General features: G+C 51.8%; 4 protein-coding genes across 4 annotated transcripts; 3 read left to right on the forward strand and 1 right to left on the reverse strand.

Moving 5' to 3' along the window:
- Nucleotides 1–670: 670 nt before the first annotated feature.
- Nucleotides 671–3,115, forward strand: steA (sexual development transcription factor SteA; the record flags this gene model as incomplete). The annotated part of the gene is made up of 5 exons (XM_025702563.1): nucleotides 671–794; nucleotides 907–1,006; nucleotides 1,070–2,605; nucleotides 2,722–2,805; nucleotides 2,863–3,115. 5 exons carry the CDS (start codon nucleotides 671–673, stop codon nucleotides 3,113–3,115), a joined length of 2,097 nt encoding a protein of 698 aa, XP_025567870.1.
- A 1,959-nt stretch (nucleotides 3,116–5,074) lies between these two features.
- On the forward strand, nucleotides 5,075–9,752 carry BO88DRAFT_420573 (bifunctional K:H/Na:H antiporter NHX1; the record flags this gene model as incomplete). Its single annotated transcript, XM_025708455.1, has 6 exons — nucleotides 5,075–5,375; nucleotides 5,434–6,660; nucleotides 7,469–7,504; nucleotides 7,584–7,733; nucleotides 7,811–8,470; nucleotides 8,521–9,752. The coding sequence occupies 6 exons, from the start codon at nucleotides 5,075–5,077 to the stop codon at nucleotides 9,750–9,752; spliced, it is 3,606 nt and encodes a 1,201-aa protein (XP_025567871.1).
- A 565-nt stretch (nucleotides 9,753–10,317) lies between these two features.
- On the forward strand, nucleotides 10,318–12,968 carry BO88DRAFT_376912 (putative GABA permease; the record flags this gene model as incomplete). The annotated part of the gene is made up of 8 exons (XM_025704379.1): nucleotides 10,318–10,891; nucleotides 10,972–11,117; nucleotides 11,221–11,286; nucleotides 11,355–11,502; nucleotides 11,559–12,091; nucleotides 12,174–12,260; nucleotides 12,337–12,721; nucleotides 12,808–12,968. Exons 1-8 carry the CDS (start codon nucleotides 10,813–10,815, stop codon nucleotides 12,966–12,968), a joined length of 1,605 nt encoding a protein of 534 aa, XP_025567872.1. The 5' UTR covers nucleotides 10,318–10,812.
- A 533-nt stretch (nucleotides 12,969–13,501) lies between these two features.
- On the reverse strand, nucleotides 13,502–14,661 carry BO88DRAFT_327149 (zinc-dependent alcohol dehydrogenase; the record flags this gene model as incomplete). The annotated part of the gene is made up of 3 exons (XM_025702496.1): nucleotides 13,502–13,548; nucleotides 13,600–13,954; nucleotides 14,011–14,661. 3 exons carry the CDS (start codon nucleotides 14,659–14,661, stop codon nucleotides 13,502–13,504), a joined length of 1,053 nt encoding a protein of 350 aa, XP_025567873.1.
- Nucleotides 14,662–15,651: the final 990 nt, after the last annotated feature.

A 15,651-nucleotide genomic window follows, 5' to 3' on the forward strand; every position in this document is an offset into this window, starting at 1 on the left:
AAGTCCCTACTTCATCCCTCCACTTCTTCCTCTTCCTCTCTTCCCCTTCCCCTCCTACTCTTCCCCATCGCGACTGGCATCTCTTGTTTTTCTTCTTCCATTTTTACTTCGTCCTTCCTCTTCTTCTTCTTCACCTCCTTTCGTTTCAGTTCACCTCCCCATTTTCGCCGTGCGAGTTATCTCATCCAAGGGACTTGTAATCGGGCTGGCCCAGTTCAACTCTCTGTTGCTCTCTCTTTCTCACTGCCTTTCATTTGCCCTTTGTTGACGAGGGTCGGCACAACGTCAGCGCCTAACTACTTGCTTGCTACTCTTTCCATACAAGAGGCTGGCACCTCTTTTTTCATACCCATCAGCTGTGTTTGGATAACCCTTTTGTGTTTCACGATCCCGTCGTCGAACACCCTATATCCAAACCTGTTTCTATCTTTATATAGCACTCAATCCTCCGAGATCGCTCCCCTTGATTCCTTGCGAGTGGTTGTTTGTCCGCTTTCCTAACCGGGTGTTGTGACTGTGCGTAACTCCTTGCTCTGCCCAACCGGTGCTCTGTGACACCGTCCACTTGCCGCTTCCATGGCGCTCTTCTTTGTTCGCGCTTATGCTTGCAAGCAAACTGTCGTTTTAAGATTTGACTGATTCCCCGACAGACTACTGTATCACATCCGCTATGTATTCCCAACACGGTGCCCCTATGGCACCCCCCCAAAAGCCGGAGACGTTTATGCTTTCCACTGAGGCCCAGCAAAGCCTTCCACATGACGCGCAAGTCGCGCTGCAGCAGGTTGACAATCGTACGTTTTCCTTTGCGATGCTTACAACGCCTGTATCTCCAGTCTGGCTTTCCAGTGCCTTCAACCCAGGCCCTTTGATGGACTCCTGACTAATGGTCTATCTCTGGTATAGTCAAATACTTTCTCCTCTCGGCGCCAGTGGACTGGCATGCAGATCAACTCATCCGGCGCTTCTTGCTTCCCACTGGCGACTACATCTCTTGCGTCTTATGGTTAGTTGCGATCGTCGCAATGCCATGCAGTTGATCAAAGAACACCTAACTGATTCGCGATAGGAGTAATCTCTTTCACATCTCCGGAACCGACATCGTCAGATGCCTCGCATTCAGATTCCAGGCCTTCGGGCGCCCCGTGAAGAATTCGAAGAAGTTCGAGGAGGGTATCTTCTCGGACTTGCGAAACCTCAAGGCCGGAACTGATGCTACTCTAGAAGAACCCAAGAGCCCGTTCCTCGACTTCCTCTACAAGAACAATTGCATTCGAACCCAGAAAAAGCAGAAAGTCTTCTACTGGTACAGTGTGCCGCACGATCGGCTGTTTCTCGATGCGTTGGAACGTGATCTGAAGCGGGAGAAAATGGGGCAGGAGGCGACCACGGTTGCGGTCAGCGAGCCTGCTCTGTCTTTCGAGTTCGATTCATCCCAGTCGCTGTATGAACAACTCACAAAGGCACAACAAGCAAATTCCTCATCGTTTGCTGCACACGCAAGTACGACATATGGCCAACCCGCATCCCCAGTGGTTCGGACCGTTGACGCTATGCCTCCTCCCCAGATGGCTCCCCAGATGGCTCCCCCGGCGCTACCCCTTCTCCCGGACGAGTCGGGCAATCCGGCGATGTACAACCCAGTTCCTATGCCCACCACCCTGGCCCAGAGCGTTATTAAGCGCGAAGCCGAATACGGGCACATTCAATACGACCGCAATGGCATGCCCATTGCTCGTCTACACCAGCGCCATGCCTCCATGCCCACCTTCGTCGAATACTCGCCGGCGCCATCGTTCGTTTCGTCTCAATACGAGGACTACAGCAACCGGGGTCTATCGTTCGAGCCTGTTACACCTCCTCAGCACAGCTCTCACCTTGGAGCTGAACCGGCATACATCGCTAACGAAGACACCGGTCTCTACACCGCCATCCCCGATATCTCTTCCGCAACTCACTTCAATCCAATGATGCAGCTACCCCCGTCGAATCTTGCCCATGCGCACTACCCGGCGCCTGCGAGAACTTTCCCTTCAAATGTCTACTCGGTCATCGAAGGCTCTCCTACATACAAGCAACGTAGGCGGCGGTCTTCGATACCCCCGAGTATCACCAGCGTTGGCGCTGGGCCGCACCCCCAGGTGACTAGTGCACCGAACCAAGCTGTTGCGTACGCTGCCCATAAACCCAGCGACCTTCGTCGCTCAGTCTCTAGCTCGGTGGCTCCGGTAGCGGAGGTGGATGAGTCTCATCATGATCAGTCTTTCAGGGCTGCCAATGGCTATCGCGCTGCAGTCCTTCCCCAGAAGAACCTGCTGCATGAGATGTCCCGCAACAGCACCCCGCTGCCGAGTCTCGAGGAAAACCCCGAGCAGGGTACCTTGGCTCTTGCAAATCAACCAGATGACTTAGCGCCTCTCCCTAGCGGTGAGGTGCTAGATGCATCTGTCCAGAACAGTGCGACGAATAAGAATGACCGGTACGGTCCCATCCGTCGTGCTCGGAGCGCTACCATGATGGAGCTCGGCCCCTACCCGCAGAAGTCACACTCCTGCCCCATTCCGTCATGCGGACGTCTCTTTAAGAGATTAGAACATCTGAAACGGTAAGCTGCACAATTCTATTTATATGAGCTTCCCAATTGGTCCGGGTTCCTGAAGGGATCGGCGGAAGCCTTAAAGCCATTGTTTCTGTAGCCGCCGACTAACATGAAGGATGCAGACACGTGAGAACACACACTCAGGAGAGGCCCTACCCTTGTCCTTACTGCAACAAAGCATTCTCCCGATCGGACAACCTGGCACAGTAAGTTATCAGCATGTTCACTTAGTATTTATTGCAAAGTGCTAATCTGCCTTACAGACACCGTCGGATCCACGAGGCTCAACAGGATGGGCAGCAGCCCCTTTCTGGCCACGAGGAAGACCTGGAAAATGAAGAGAACGGATTTGGTTCAGCCGAGGAGGGATCTTCCCCGTCTGAATCTGTCTCAGGTGCCATGGTTAATGTTCCTGGCATGACCACGATGCCCTCCGCTATGACCCTGCCATCGGCTATGCCCACAATGGTCGCTCCTCACATGATTGCGCCTCAACTCTTGCAGCAGCAACTATGAGTGACGCGCCATGTTGGACTTCTAATTGGTCGACTTTGCAAAACATGTCACATTACTCTGTTCGCTTTGTTCAGTCCTCACTGATGCTTTTGCATCTCGACCCTCGGTCGTCTACTGTGTTTGTTCTCACTAATTAACTCGAGGAGTTGAGGGCGCGTGTCTGCATACAAAACGTCCCTTACTCCGTTCTTGATTGATTGCATCGCCAAGTGTACGCTGTTCGGCTCTGTGGCCCCTGTACGTTGATGCCACGTCACTGAGGCTCGGTTGACAGCTATTGGCTTCCTGCAGGATGTCGTCTCCTGCTTTGCGGCCTTGTCCCCCGGGTGATGGCGGGGCTGCTTCCAGATTTGGATTGAATCTTCCTTTGTTTCCTATTTGCGGTCGGTCTGGATTTGGTGTCCATAATAAGCGTTACATGTTTTCGTTCCTCGGGGTCGGTAAGCTGTTGTCTCTACCCCATAATTGTGCTTGTTTTCTACCTTGTCTCCTTTTGTTCGGTCGGGTTACTGGTTTTATTTGTTTTATGTGCTATGTTGATAATGGGCTTTCTTGTACTATTTCATTTATCGCGGTGATGGGAATATTTGGTGGGTTGGATTTACAGATGAGGGTTGATCAAAAAGGGCACATAGCTTGAAAAGGCTACTTTTCTTTGCTCGTGGGATATTGTGCGGCTCTCCAGGCACACCTGAAGGGATCTGGATTTGAAGCTTCTTCCATTATAGATATTCCGAGAAGATGGGTTCTTGTGTCTGCGACGGGCGTGCATAGGTTGAGCACATACATATAGATATGAATCAAATGGTAATGAAACCCATGCTGTTAAATGACTAGTAGCCATAAAAGTTAAGTCAGGGGATGGATGTTTGTCACCTGTCAGACGACTGCGTGTCTCCGCCTGATCCAATTGTGACCCGTTCGACCCGGCTTCCAGATCGGGCTATATCACGTGCATGGCCTGCTGACGTCGACCCGATTCTACAAGGTATCGTCATCCAAGACATCCCCATCGTATTCATCGGGAATGCCTCCTCTTTATTTCTCTGCAGTGAGCTGTTCTTATAGTCCGCCTAGCATGGAGCAAGACTAGGAACCCAAAGGGTTGATCTTCGTGCCATACCTCTTATCTGCAGTATACCGCTCCCTGAGCGCTTCACTTTCCAATAAACACATACTCGCGTGTCCACAACTACTACCTCTTGCCGAACCCTGAGGAATCCAACCACGTTTCAACAGCCTTTTTGAGATTATCACACACTATATTGCACTACCACTTGCTTCAACCTCCGGCAGGAAGAAGCCACAGAACGGTTGCATTCCATACTGGACTAGCTTGTGTACCACGACCTTTCCAAACCCTTGGGTCTATCTATCCCCTTCTAATCATTTTATATGCTACTAGTCCGCGTGTGCTATCTTCGGGGCTTTTTCTATCCCATGAATGACTAACGCAGGAAGACCTGATCGTATCACACATACGCGCGGTAACTTCTTTCGAATTCCCCGATTGTTAACAGGGGATCGTTGTGTCCAGCAACGCTGCTTTTAGCTAGATCAAATGCCAGAGACGCATGAGCGGTTCGCTGACGAAACTTCCCCTTTGGTGGGAGCATCTGACAATAATCAAGTGCATTCGATGTCAAGAAATGGAGATAACAACGGGACCAGCGGGGCTGGAGATGCTCACCCTCTGTCTGAGACGAAGAGCAGCTGGTACCTGTTTTTGTTGACTTTGAGCATTGGCGGGTAGGTGGCTAACCTGTTCCCTGGTCGAGGACTGTATCTGTGGTGTATGGCTTTTGCCCGAAGCTAACGAGTTGTTGTTCTAGTCTTCAGGTTGTGTGGTCCACTGAGCTATCAAATGGATCGGTAAGCTACCACTGCTTCTGGGGCTTCATGTGGGAATAGGACGCTAATCATGTTTCCTGAGTATAGCCCTACCTCCTGTCGCTCGGAATGAGCAAGGCTTTACTTGCATTCGTTTGGATCGCTGGTCCTATCACAGGTACCCTTGTGCAGCCGTATATTGGCATCTGCAGCGACAATTGCCGCATATCATGGGGCAAGAGAAAGCCGTTCATGGTAGTGGGCGGCATTGCGACGGTCATTTCTCTCCTTGCTCTCGCTTGGGTCAAGGAGATGACCGGAGGCTTCCTTGGCCTTTTCGGTGTTGATCCGGCCTCCAGTGCAACGCGGACAGTGGTTATTGTACTGGCCACCATCCTGATGTACTGCCTTGACTTTTCTGTAAATACTGGTATGTTTCCTTATGCTTCGCTTATATGTGCAAACTTAAAGTGACTGTTCGGTTGCAGTGCAGGCAGGCATCCGGTGTTTCATTGTGGATAATGCCCCTTCGCACCAGCAGGAGGCGGCAAATGCATGGGCTAGTCGGCTCACCGGCGTTGGTAACATTCTTGGGTACATTTTTGGATACATGGACCTGCCTAAATGGTTCCCGTTTTTGGGAAACACACAGTTCAAAGTCCTCTGTGCTTTGGCGTCTATCGCACTTGGGATAACGTTGTTGGTCAGCTGTTTATACATCAAGGAACGCGATCCCCGTCTAGATGGCACGCCCTCATCGGGGAACCCTGGGCTTGTAACATTCTTCAAGCACGTTTTCAAGTCGATCAAACACCTGCCGCCGGAGATTGCCAAGGTGTGCGAAGTTCAACTTGCCGCATGGGTGGGTTGGTTCCCTTTCCTCTTCTATTCCACGACATATATCGGGCAGCTATTTGTGAATCCGATTTTCGATGGACATCCGGGTCTCTCGGATGATGATATCAACAAAGCTTGGGAAGAGGCCACGAGAATTGGGACATTTGCACTGCTGGTCTACGCAATCATCTCATTTGTGACGAACTTGACGCTGCCTGTACTTGTTGTTCCTACCTACAAGTCAGCTGTTCCTTCCGAGCCCACTCCTACGGAAGGTGAGTCGGAGGACGAGCCCTTCCTAGGCAATAGAAGGCTGTCTACATCCTCTATTAGCACTGCCATGGAAGCACCCGCGCCCATCTTGGGAATCGATAAGGGCGATTCAGGAGAAAACAAGTGGCTATCAAAGTTGCAGATTCCCGGATTCACCCTTCGGCGTGCGTGGCTCATGTCGCACATCCTGTTCGCTGTCTGCATGTTTAGCACATTCTTCATCTATTCTTACCAGGCGGCAACGGTGGTTATCGGGATCGTTGGTATCTCGTGGGCATTGACGCTTTGGGCACCCTTTGCCCTAATCTCTGCGGAGGTCTCCCGCATCGACACGGAGCGTCGCATGCGGCGACATCAGAATGGGGTTGCAGTCTCCGAGCAGCCTCGTGGTGATTCGAGAATACCAGCCCGAGCCAATACCGACGAGCAAGACCTGGAGAATGGTTCACCCACTCCAACTACAAAGGCAGGGGAAGTGGAAGAGGAAGAAAATCTGGCACAGGCAGGGATCATCCTCGGACTGCACAATGTGGCCATCTCTGCGCCACAAATCATCTCGAGTCTGATTTCTAGCGCGATATTCAAGGCGTTCCAGAAGCCTCGGGGTGAGCCGTGGGATGACAGTGTTGGGTGGGTGATGAGGTTCGGGGGTTGCGCGGCAGTACTGGCGGCAGTGCTGACCAGCAGGCTTACCGAGGGAGCAAGGGGAGTGAGTGTTTCATCGTAGCAGGTTCTCATATTGGGGTGGAGTAACAGACACAATGATGGTAATATTAAATACTACACATTGATGGAAGCGTTATCATAATCTGTAACACCACGCCAAAGGAAAGTGGAAGGAATAGTAGATAAGAAAGACCCGTTATTGTAGGCAGAAAGTAACCAGCAATAGTTCATTCTATTGAGGCGACGTCACACGCCAGGAGGATCAGCGGGCCGAACAGCGACGGGTCTTGGCCACGCGGGACTCCGGCGGGCGTTGACGAATACTTGTCCCCTACAACTCATGCCAGCTTTCGCTTCGCACATCTTTACAGTCTCTCGCTTTTCGCTGCTGTTGCGCCTTTCTGCCTCCCGTCAGGTCTTTTGCGATCGGCAGATTATGTGTGCCTGGTCCCCGTACCAGAGACTCGCTGCTGGGCGTTAAACCGTCATCCGCGTCGTGATTGCGAGGGATATCCCCAAACAATGGCTACCCAAGTGATGGGCGACTTTTTACTCCAGCTAATCCGTATGTCTTCAATGTCCCCTGCGATATCAGTGGTTCAGTTAGGAGGATGTCAAGCTTCGGGTTGATGGTTGAGAGGTCCCTGGGGCTTCCTCTGTGAGGAGGCGGCGGCCCCTTGTGATGGATGCATACGCGGTCGGGCAATTTGAAACGAACATGATCACTAACGACCTCGTGCTTTTCAGGGAGAGCTGTGGATTCGGATACGGACCCCGATGATGGTACGCGCCTTATACTCCTCCCAAAATATTCTATCTCTGGTCTTGGCCATTCGATCTGACATTGTCGGATTTACAGCAGATGCTCCGGATACCGGCGATAAGGAGTTCTTCAGCTCCTGGGCGCTCTTCATCCTGATTATGTTGTTGATGTTCGCGCTATTCACGAGTTACATTCTCCAACAGAAGAAGATTCAGGCGGTTCATGAAACAGTGCTGTCTATATTTGCGGGTACGTCGATCACAGCTTGGTTGTTTCCTTTCGGGAGATTATGAGGAGCAGGCGCTTATGGAGTGGGATAACTTTAGGCATGTTCGTCGGATTGATCATCCGATTGAGTCCTGAGTCACCTATTCAGGATAGCGTCACGTTCGATTATCAGTTCTTCTTCAACCTTCTCCTTCCTCCGATTATTTTGGCGTCGGGCTACGAATTACACCAGGCGAATTTCTTCCGAAACATCGGTACCATTCTCACCTTCGCCTTCGCGGGAACGTTTATCTCTGCTATTGTGTTGGGACTGGTCTTGTTTGTCTGGACGAGAATTCCGTTGGATGGGTTGAATATCTCCTTCGTTGAGGCTATCGCAGTCGGTGCGACTCTGTCGGCGACGGATCCAGTCACTATCTTGGCTATCTTCAACTTGTACAAAGTCGAGCCGAAGCTCTACACGGTCATTTTTGGCGAGTCGATCTTGAACGATGCTATCGCTATTGTGTTGTTCGAGACTGCGCAGAAGTACGCCGACAGTGATGCGGGTTCCTTGACTTTCTTGAACTTGTTCGAGGCTATTGGAGTGTTCTTGCTGGTTTTCTTTGGAAGTATGATGGTGGGTATCATCGTCGGCATCATGACCGCTCTGGGCTTGAAGTACACGCATGTGCGCCGCCAGCCCAAGATTGAGAGTTGCTTGATTGTCCTTATCGCCTATGCCAGCTACTTCTTCTCGAATGGTGTTTATTTGTCTGGTGAGTGATGTGCTTTTCACCAAGGGTGTGAGACAAGCTGACATTTCTAGGCATTGTGTCTCTTCTGTTCTGTGGAATCACCCTCAAACACTATGCGTACTACAACATGTCGCGCCGTACCCAACTCACCACGAAATACCTCTTCCAAGTGATGGCGCAGTTGTCGGAGAACTTTATCTTCATTTATCTCGGACTTGACTTGCTTGTCCAAAGACATCTACAGTTCAAGCCTCTCTTTATCCTGGTCGCCGTTTTCGGTATCTGTATTGCGCGTTACTTGGCGGTGTTTCCGCTGTCCAAGGCGATCAACTGGTTCATCCGATACAGAGCCCGTCGCCGCGGCATGGATGTTGCTGACGAGCTGCCCTTCGCTTATCAAGCAATGCTTTTCTGGGCAGGTCTGCGCGGAGCTGTCGGTGTTGCGCTGGCCGCGGGCCTGAAGGGCGTCAACGCCCCGGCGCTGCGAGCCACTGTTCTCGTGGTGGTGGTGTTGACCGTCATCATTTTCGGTGGCACGACGGCCCGGATGTTGGAGATTCTGGGAATCCGGACCGGAGTTGTTGAAGAGATCGAGTCGGACGATGAGTTTGACATCGAGGTCACCAACGGTGGCACCTACTACAAACGCTCAGATACAGGCTTGGGATACACGCCTCGCCGTATGGACTCGACCATTCCGTTGGACGGAGTGCCGCGCGGCGATATCGACCGGAACAACAGCTATTCGAGCGGCAACAACCGTCGCCCCAGTCCTCCTCCATCTGGCTCGGGCCGTACGCGAGGCCATGCCCGGCTCTATTCCAACGCATACAGCCAGAGAGATTCAGGGCGTGATCGTACGTCGACAGCCACGCTGCTGGGTGGTGGCGCCCGCAGCCACAGCGATAGCGAGGTGGCCAGTGAGGACGAGTTTGGCTTGAGGACTACTGGAAAGAACCGCGTGGCAGACGCCGATCAATTGGACGCATTTGACCTTGATGTCGAGGATGCGCCGTCCGATGACGACCTCCCCCCGTCCGCCCCGGCGCCGACTACTTCGCGCCTTAGGCGATCGCCGTCCCAGCCTCAACAATATCTGGAGCCGTCGCAAACCACACCCCCTAACAATACCTCGCCTAACCGGCGCGAGACCGGATTGAGTGCCCGCGATGCCATTCGCGACCTCTTCTCGGGAGGACCGTCCGGGGACCACGCGGCGTGGTTCCGACAGTTGGACGAAGATTATATCAAGCCTCGACTTTTGCTAGATCAGTCGAACCACAAGGGGCCTGGTGCTGTTTAAATGATACTCCATTCGTTTTTTTTCCACCTTGTGTGTACTCATAATGCATGATTTCAACTTCTGTTCCACTGTTTTCTGCCAGCCTCCTATTTTCGGGATGGTTATTCCTTCTGCTCGACCCCTGGGGTCTGTCAGTGGTTGTAGCTCGCCCTGTTGCGTTCAGTAGCGAGTATGCTCCAGACAGCAATTCCCTTTTACTCATGCGGGGGTGCTTGTATATCCACTATATACCGGTGCAGCTGCTTTTATATTGTTGTTCTTTGGCATAGCCGGGTCTGGACACCCTGGACACATGTCATTGTGTATGATTGCCATGTTTCATTTTAGATCTGAATGATTGAGATTCTTCTTGTTCGTTGAGTTGCAATGAAGCACATGCGTAGGTAGTAATATACCTCCGTAGATAAGCCAAGCCAGTCTAGTCGGACAAGCCGATCCCCCTCTCACTAGTAGGCGTGTGGTTCCCCCGCTGGCAGCACCGGCAGAGTACTTACTTACTAGCAGTAAACCTCGGAATAATCCTCCTTCCCCCTCTCCTGTCACTTCCGATTCCGAAATGGGCAATCGGCAATGGATCCTTCGCGACAAGCCTCCAACCTATGGTGCCCCAGCGCGGGTTGTTATCAGACGCAGGATCATTCAGATTGGCTGCTCGGACGTCGTGTTAGGTTTCCCCCGCGATAAGAGTCGTGATAACAACATCCCAGTCTTGCAGCTCTTCTAATCGATGGCCTCTCTCGTTCGTTGGTTGATTTTACGAGGATGTGGCTACTTACCTATTTGGTAGCGCAGAGCCACCGATTTGTTGGGCTTATCGGAGGATGAATTGAGTGGATTATCAGCACAGTTTCTTTTTCTCCCATTCGGCGTAAAAGATGGATGATAGATACTTGTTATACTCCCGATGGGTTGGAGGAGAAGGTCTGGAACCCCGCGCCGTTGTACTCATTGGAACTAGTATAAGTTGAGTGTCTGGTGCTTGTGCATCCTTCTGCTGTCATTTACGTTTCTTCTTTCATCGCCCTGTTTGTTATCTGCTGTTCCTTCTCTGTTTTTCAAGATGGTGGAAAAACTCAAGGATGTTGCTCGTGAAGCCGATGAAGATGCCCCCGTCGAGCAGGGGGATTCGCAGCTTTTGGGTATGTCATGCTATCATCTTTACTTCTATCGAGTTGTTGGTTTTTCTGGTTGGTTGTTTGTGCTGATCGCATCGGATTAGCTACGCTGGGGTATAAGCAGGAATTGCGTCGTCATTATTCCACTGTCCAGGTCTTCGCTATCGCCTTTAGTATTATGGGATTGTTGCCTTCGATTGCCTCGACACTTTCGTATTCGATTCCTGCTGGTCCGGCGGGCATGGTTTGGGTATGGTTGCATATGCATGCTGGATTTACATACATGGGGAAATTCTTGGCTAACTTGAATTAGGGTAAGGGTTTTGCTATTGTTTGGTAAACTCTAGGTATAGATTCTGATGATTCGTGCAGGATGGTTCTCTGCCAGTGTGTTTATCTTCATCGTGGCTTTGGCAATGGTATGTTTGCTGCGCAAAATCTCTCATACTTATCGAATTGCTGAATGCTCACTGCTCCACTGGCATAGGCCGACCTAGCATCCGCCATGCCGACAGCCGGTGGTCTCTACTTCTGGACTCACTACTTCAGCGGCGAGAAGTGGAAGAACCCTCTCAGCTTCGTCGTAGGGTACAGCAATAGTCTCGGACTCATTGGCGGCGTCTGCTCCATCGATTGTATGCGAATCCCTCGAACCCTCCGTATCCTCCCATCGCTGACCCTAGCCGACAAGACGGCTTCGCTACAATGCTCCTCTCCGTCGTATCAATCGCGCGTGACGGAAACTGGACGGCCTCTCGACCCGTTCTATACGGCACCTACGTCGCCTGCGTGGTCGTCCATGGCCTCATCGCCATCTTCTGCGCGCGCATCATGCCCAAAATCCAGTCCGCCTGTATCGTGAGCAACGTCGGCCTCGTCCTCGCTACAGTCCTCGCTCTGCCCATTGGTAAAGCCGTCCGCGGAGGACAGATCAACTCGGGAACATATGTCTTCGGACACTCTGAGAACCTCACAACCTGGCCCCAGGGCTGGACTTTCATGCTCTCGTGGATGTCGCCCATCTGGACCATCGGCGCATTCGACTCCTGCGTCCACATGAGCGAGGAGGCTAGCCATGCGGCGCGTGCTGTACCCTTGGGTATCATCTGGTCTGCGGGACTCTGCGGTCTGTTAGGGTTTGTATCTCTCGCGCTCATCGCCGCCGTGATCAACCCGGATCTTAATGCCGTGCTGAACTCGAGTTTCGGACAGCCAATGGCGCAGGTACTCACCCACCCACTCACCTTCCATTCCCTCCATCCTATACCTATACCCTAGAATATAGCATTAACCGAAGGTACTATAGATCTACTACGATGCCCTCGGCAAAAGCGGTGCCCTGGGCTTCATGGTCGTCGTAGCAATCGTCCAATTCTTCATGGGCCTAAGCTTGGTACAACACCCTCCCTCCTTCCCCTTCCCCTAATCACCAACCATTCACAAAGTGAAACTCACAATAAATGAAACAGGTCGTTGCCGCCTCCCGCCAAAGCTGGGCCTTCTCTCGCGACGGCGCCCTCCCCTTCTCCTCCTTCTTCCGCCACGTTAGCAAACGCGTCCGCTACCAACCCGTCCGAATGGTCTGCTTCGTCGTCCTCATCTCCATCATCCTAGGTCTCCTTTGTCTCATCGATGAAGCCGCCTCTAGCGCCCTCTTCTCCCTCGCCGTCGCGGGCAATGATCTCGCTTGGATGGTCCCCATCCTTAGTCGTCTCGTCTGGGGTAAGGAGCGCTTCCATCCGGGGGAGTTTTATACTGGGTGGTTTAGTAAGCCGATTGCTATTACTGCGGTGGTGTATTTGGCGTATGTTATTGTGCTGAGTATGTTTCCTACGGGGGGACCAAATCCATCACGTAAGTTTATCTATCTATCTATCCCTTTGATTGAAGTTTGTTTGGGTCGAGGAGAGGATGAAAGCTAATGATGTTGTTGGGTATAGCGCAGGATATGAACTATACGATTGTGATTAATGGGAGTTTGTGGCTGGGGGCGATGGTTTATTATGTCGTTTATGCGAGGAAGGTGTATAGGGGGCCGCAGATGACGGTGGGTGGGAGTGGGGGTGTGAGTGGGGAGTCGAGTGGGGATGAGATGAAGTGATTGATTCATTATTTTGTATGTACATCTTGGATGGGTCTCAATGTATTTAACCAGGTGATGAATGGGCTTTGATGTTGGTTGGTATCATAGAGGGATTATTGCTATTTCATCGCAAGGAATATAGGGATTATTATTAATTTGTATAGATTCATGGTGTTTGGTAGATTATGGTGTATACCTGAATGAAGGGCAGATTAGTGTAGTTTATTGGCCACTAGTAAGTAGTCTTGTAAGTAGTGAGTGATGTGACTGATGATTATGCATGATAGATGGATGGGACGCTGATATGTGCTCCGTAGGCTGGATTAATTGCAGCAGTGCTGGAAGCTCTTTTTCTTGGTATATTTCATATCACATGTGGATTTATAGAAGGAATCGATTATTTCTGTATCATTTATCTTGTTTAATATGCCACAGAGACATTATCGTAGTCATTAACCCATCATAGTAGTAGTTCAGGACTGGCTAATACACTCTGTCCAGCAACTCGTGAAGCCATATCCCCAACGCCAGTTCTTTCCATGTCTACTCACTTACTGAGGTACTTCAAGGACATACCGACCGGCGATCTGGCCTTGTTCTGTTGGTTCGTTAGTAAACTGAGTTGATTATAAGCAGGTATAAAACATACCCATCAGTTCGAAGATGCGCGGCAACTCCTCCAGAGGAGCCGTCTTGAACGGAGCCTTGATAAGTCCGCGAGCAAAGAAGTCTACCGCTTCCACGCCATCCTGTCGGTTGCCAACGTAGCTTCCCTTGATGTTGATCATACGGACAACGGTGTTAAAGACAGGGGCTCGAAGGAACGCGCCGGCTGGCAGGCCGATAGCGACGACACTGCCCTTGGAGCGAACGTACTCGGTTGCTTGCTGGAAGGGCTTCTCGGCCACAGCGAGAAGGATCACAGCGTGAGCGCCCAGACCTTCCGGAGTGGCTGCCTTGACGTCTTCAACTACGTCCTTGGACGTCTTGAAGTCGATGTATGCCTACATTGTGGGAGTGATTAGCTGAATGTGGTGGTATCGGGAGAATGGGGGCTTACCTCTGATCCGAGTTTCTCGCACATGGCTCTCTTCTCATCGCCACCGTCGATAGCGATGGTACGAAGTCCCATTGCCTTGGCGTACTGCAGAGCCAGCGATCCGAGTCCACCTCCGGCGCCGACAATGGCGACGGTCTGGCCGGGACGGGCCCCAGACTCCTTCAATCCCTTGTAGACGGTGATACCGGCACATAGGATCGGAGCGACAGCATCAAGAGGAACTTCCTTCGGAAGCTTCGACGCATGACTGGCCTTGGCGACGGCATACTGCTGGAACGTACCATCGACGGTGTAGCCGGATAGCGAAGCGTGGGGACAGAGGGGTTCGTCAGCCTGCTTGCAGAACTCACAAGCCAAACAGGATCCGTTCAACCATTTGATACCAGCGTGGTCTCCAACTTCAAACTCATTGACGAGTTCACCCGTGGCGACGACCACGCCAGCTCCTTCATGTCCGCCCACGAGAGGAAGCTTCAAATCGAGTGGCCAATCACCCTTCATGGCGTGCAAGTCGGTATGGCAAACTCCGGTATACCTGATCTTGACCAAAATCTCGTCCGGGCCAGGCTTTGCAACCGGAATCTGCTTGTAAACAACGGGACCACCTTTCTTCTCGACCACTTGGGCCCATTGCTTCTCCGGGATAGTCATGTTGGCAGACTGGGGAATCGGATGGGATAGTAGACGACAAAGATACGATGTGATGTGAAGCTGATGAAAGCAATTGATGTTGATGTGAGACGAATGATCAGGGTCTCCCAGGTCAAGGGGCGAGAAACCTTCGTGGCTTTATGTAGTTGCGTCCTGGTGGTGTTGCCGGGTATGACGGACAGGTGGGGTGATGTCCGCCCATCGCCGGAAGTGAATTGGGATCGAGTGACGTCGAACCAGGAGGATCCAGTGGCAGGACAGGGATTCATGCCAGGAGACACTGACAAGGAAGTCGTAGTCACCGAGCCTAGAGCTGGCTCTTGGTCTTTTCGGCCGGGCGGCCATCCTCGGGCTTACAGCATGCCCAATTCAGTAAAGGACGAGATTCACAGGCAGCCCAGTAAAGATGTATACCACAAGCCACTCCTGGAAAATATCCCGCATCAATGTCTCACTGAGTCTAAGTGGTTGAGTATCCCGATCCATGGCTGTCGGGATGGCGGGACATGGCAGACGGGATAGACGTCATGGAAACTCAAGCTCTCTCCGCAGCTTCCATTCGCGGGAAATGCGTGGGGGGAAATGAACATCCTGAAACCCCAGATGTATACGAGGAACGCTGGCTATAAAGACCCTCTATTATCAGATCCCCGCTATTAGAACCGCATTAAGTCGGCCCAGCCCCAGCTTGCAGCATCTGGTTCGTGTTGGCAAAGAGGGGTTGATTGTTCCGATGGAAGGTTGAGAGCGAGAGAGGCGCGGATGACGCGGACGAACGGCTTCCTTCTCGGTCGTTCCCCAGTCTATAGCACTCAATTCTATCAAAAACTGCAGCCATGAAGGCAGGTAGCAGAAGCATGCTTGCGGATAGATCTTCTACCACGGCAGATTTAAGGCGCATGGTTGGACGGGCGATCCGAGAGCGTCAGGCCGATCATTCTTATCGCTGCCTTGGGCCTCATCCAGGATCGTTGCATCGCATCCCTTTGT

This window comes from Aspergillus vadensis, assembly GCF_003184925.1.
Source record: "Aspergillus vadensis CBS 113365 unplaced genomic scaffold BO88scaffold_1, whole genome shotgun sequence".
Lineage (NCBI taxonomy): Eukaryota > Fungi > Ascomycota > Eurotiomycetes > Eurotiales > Aspergillaceae > Aspergillus > Aspergillus vadensis.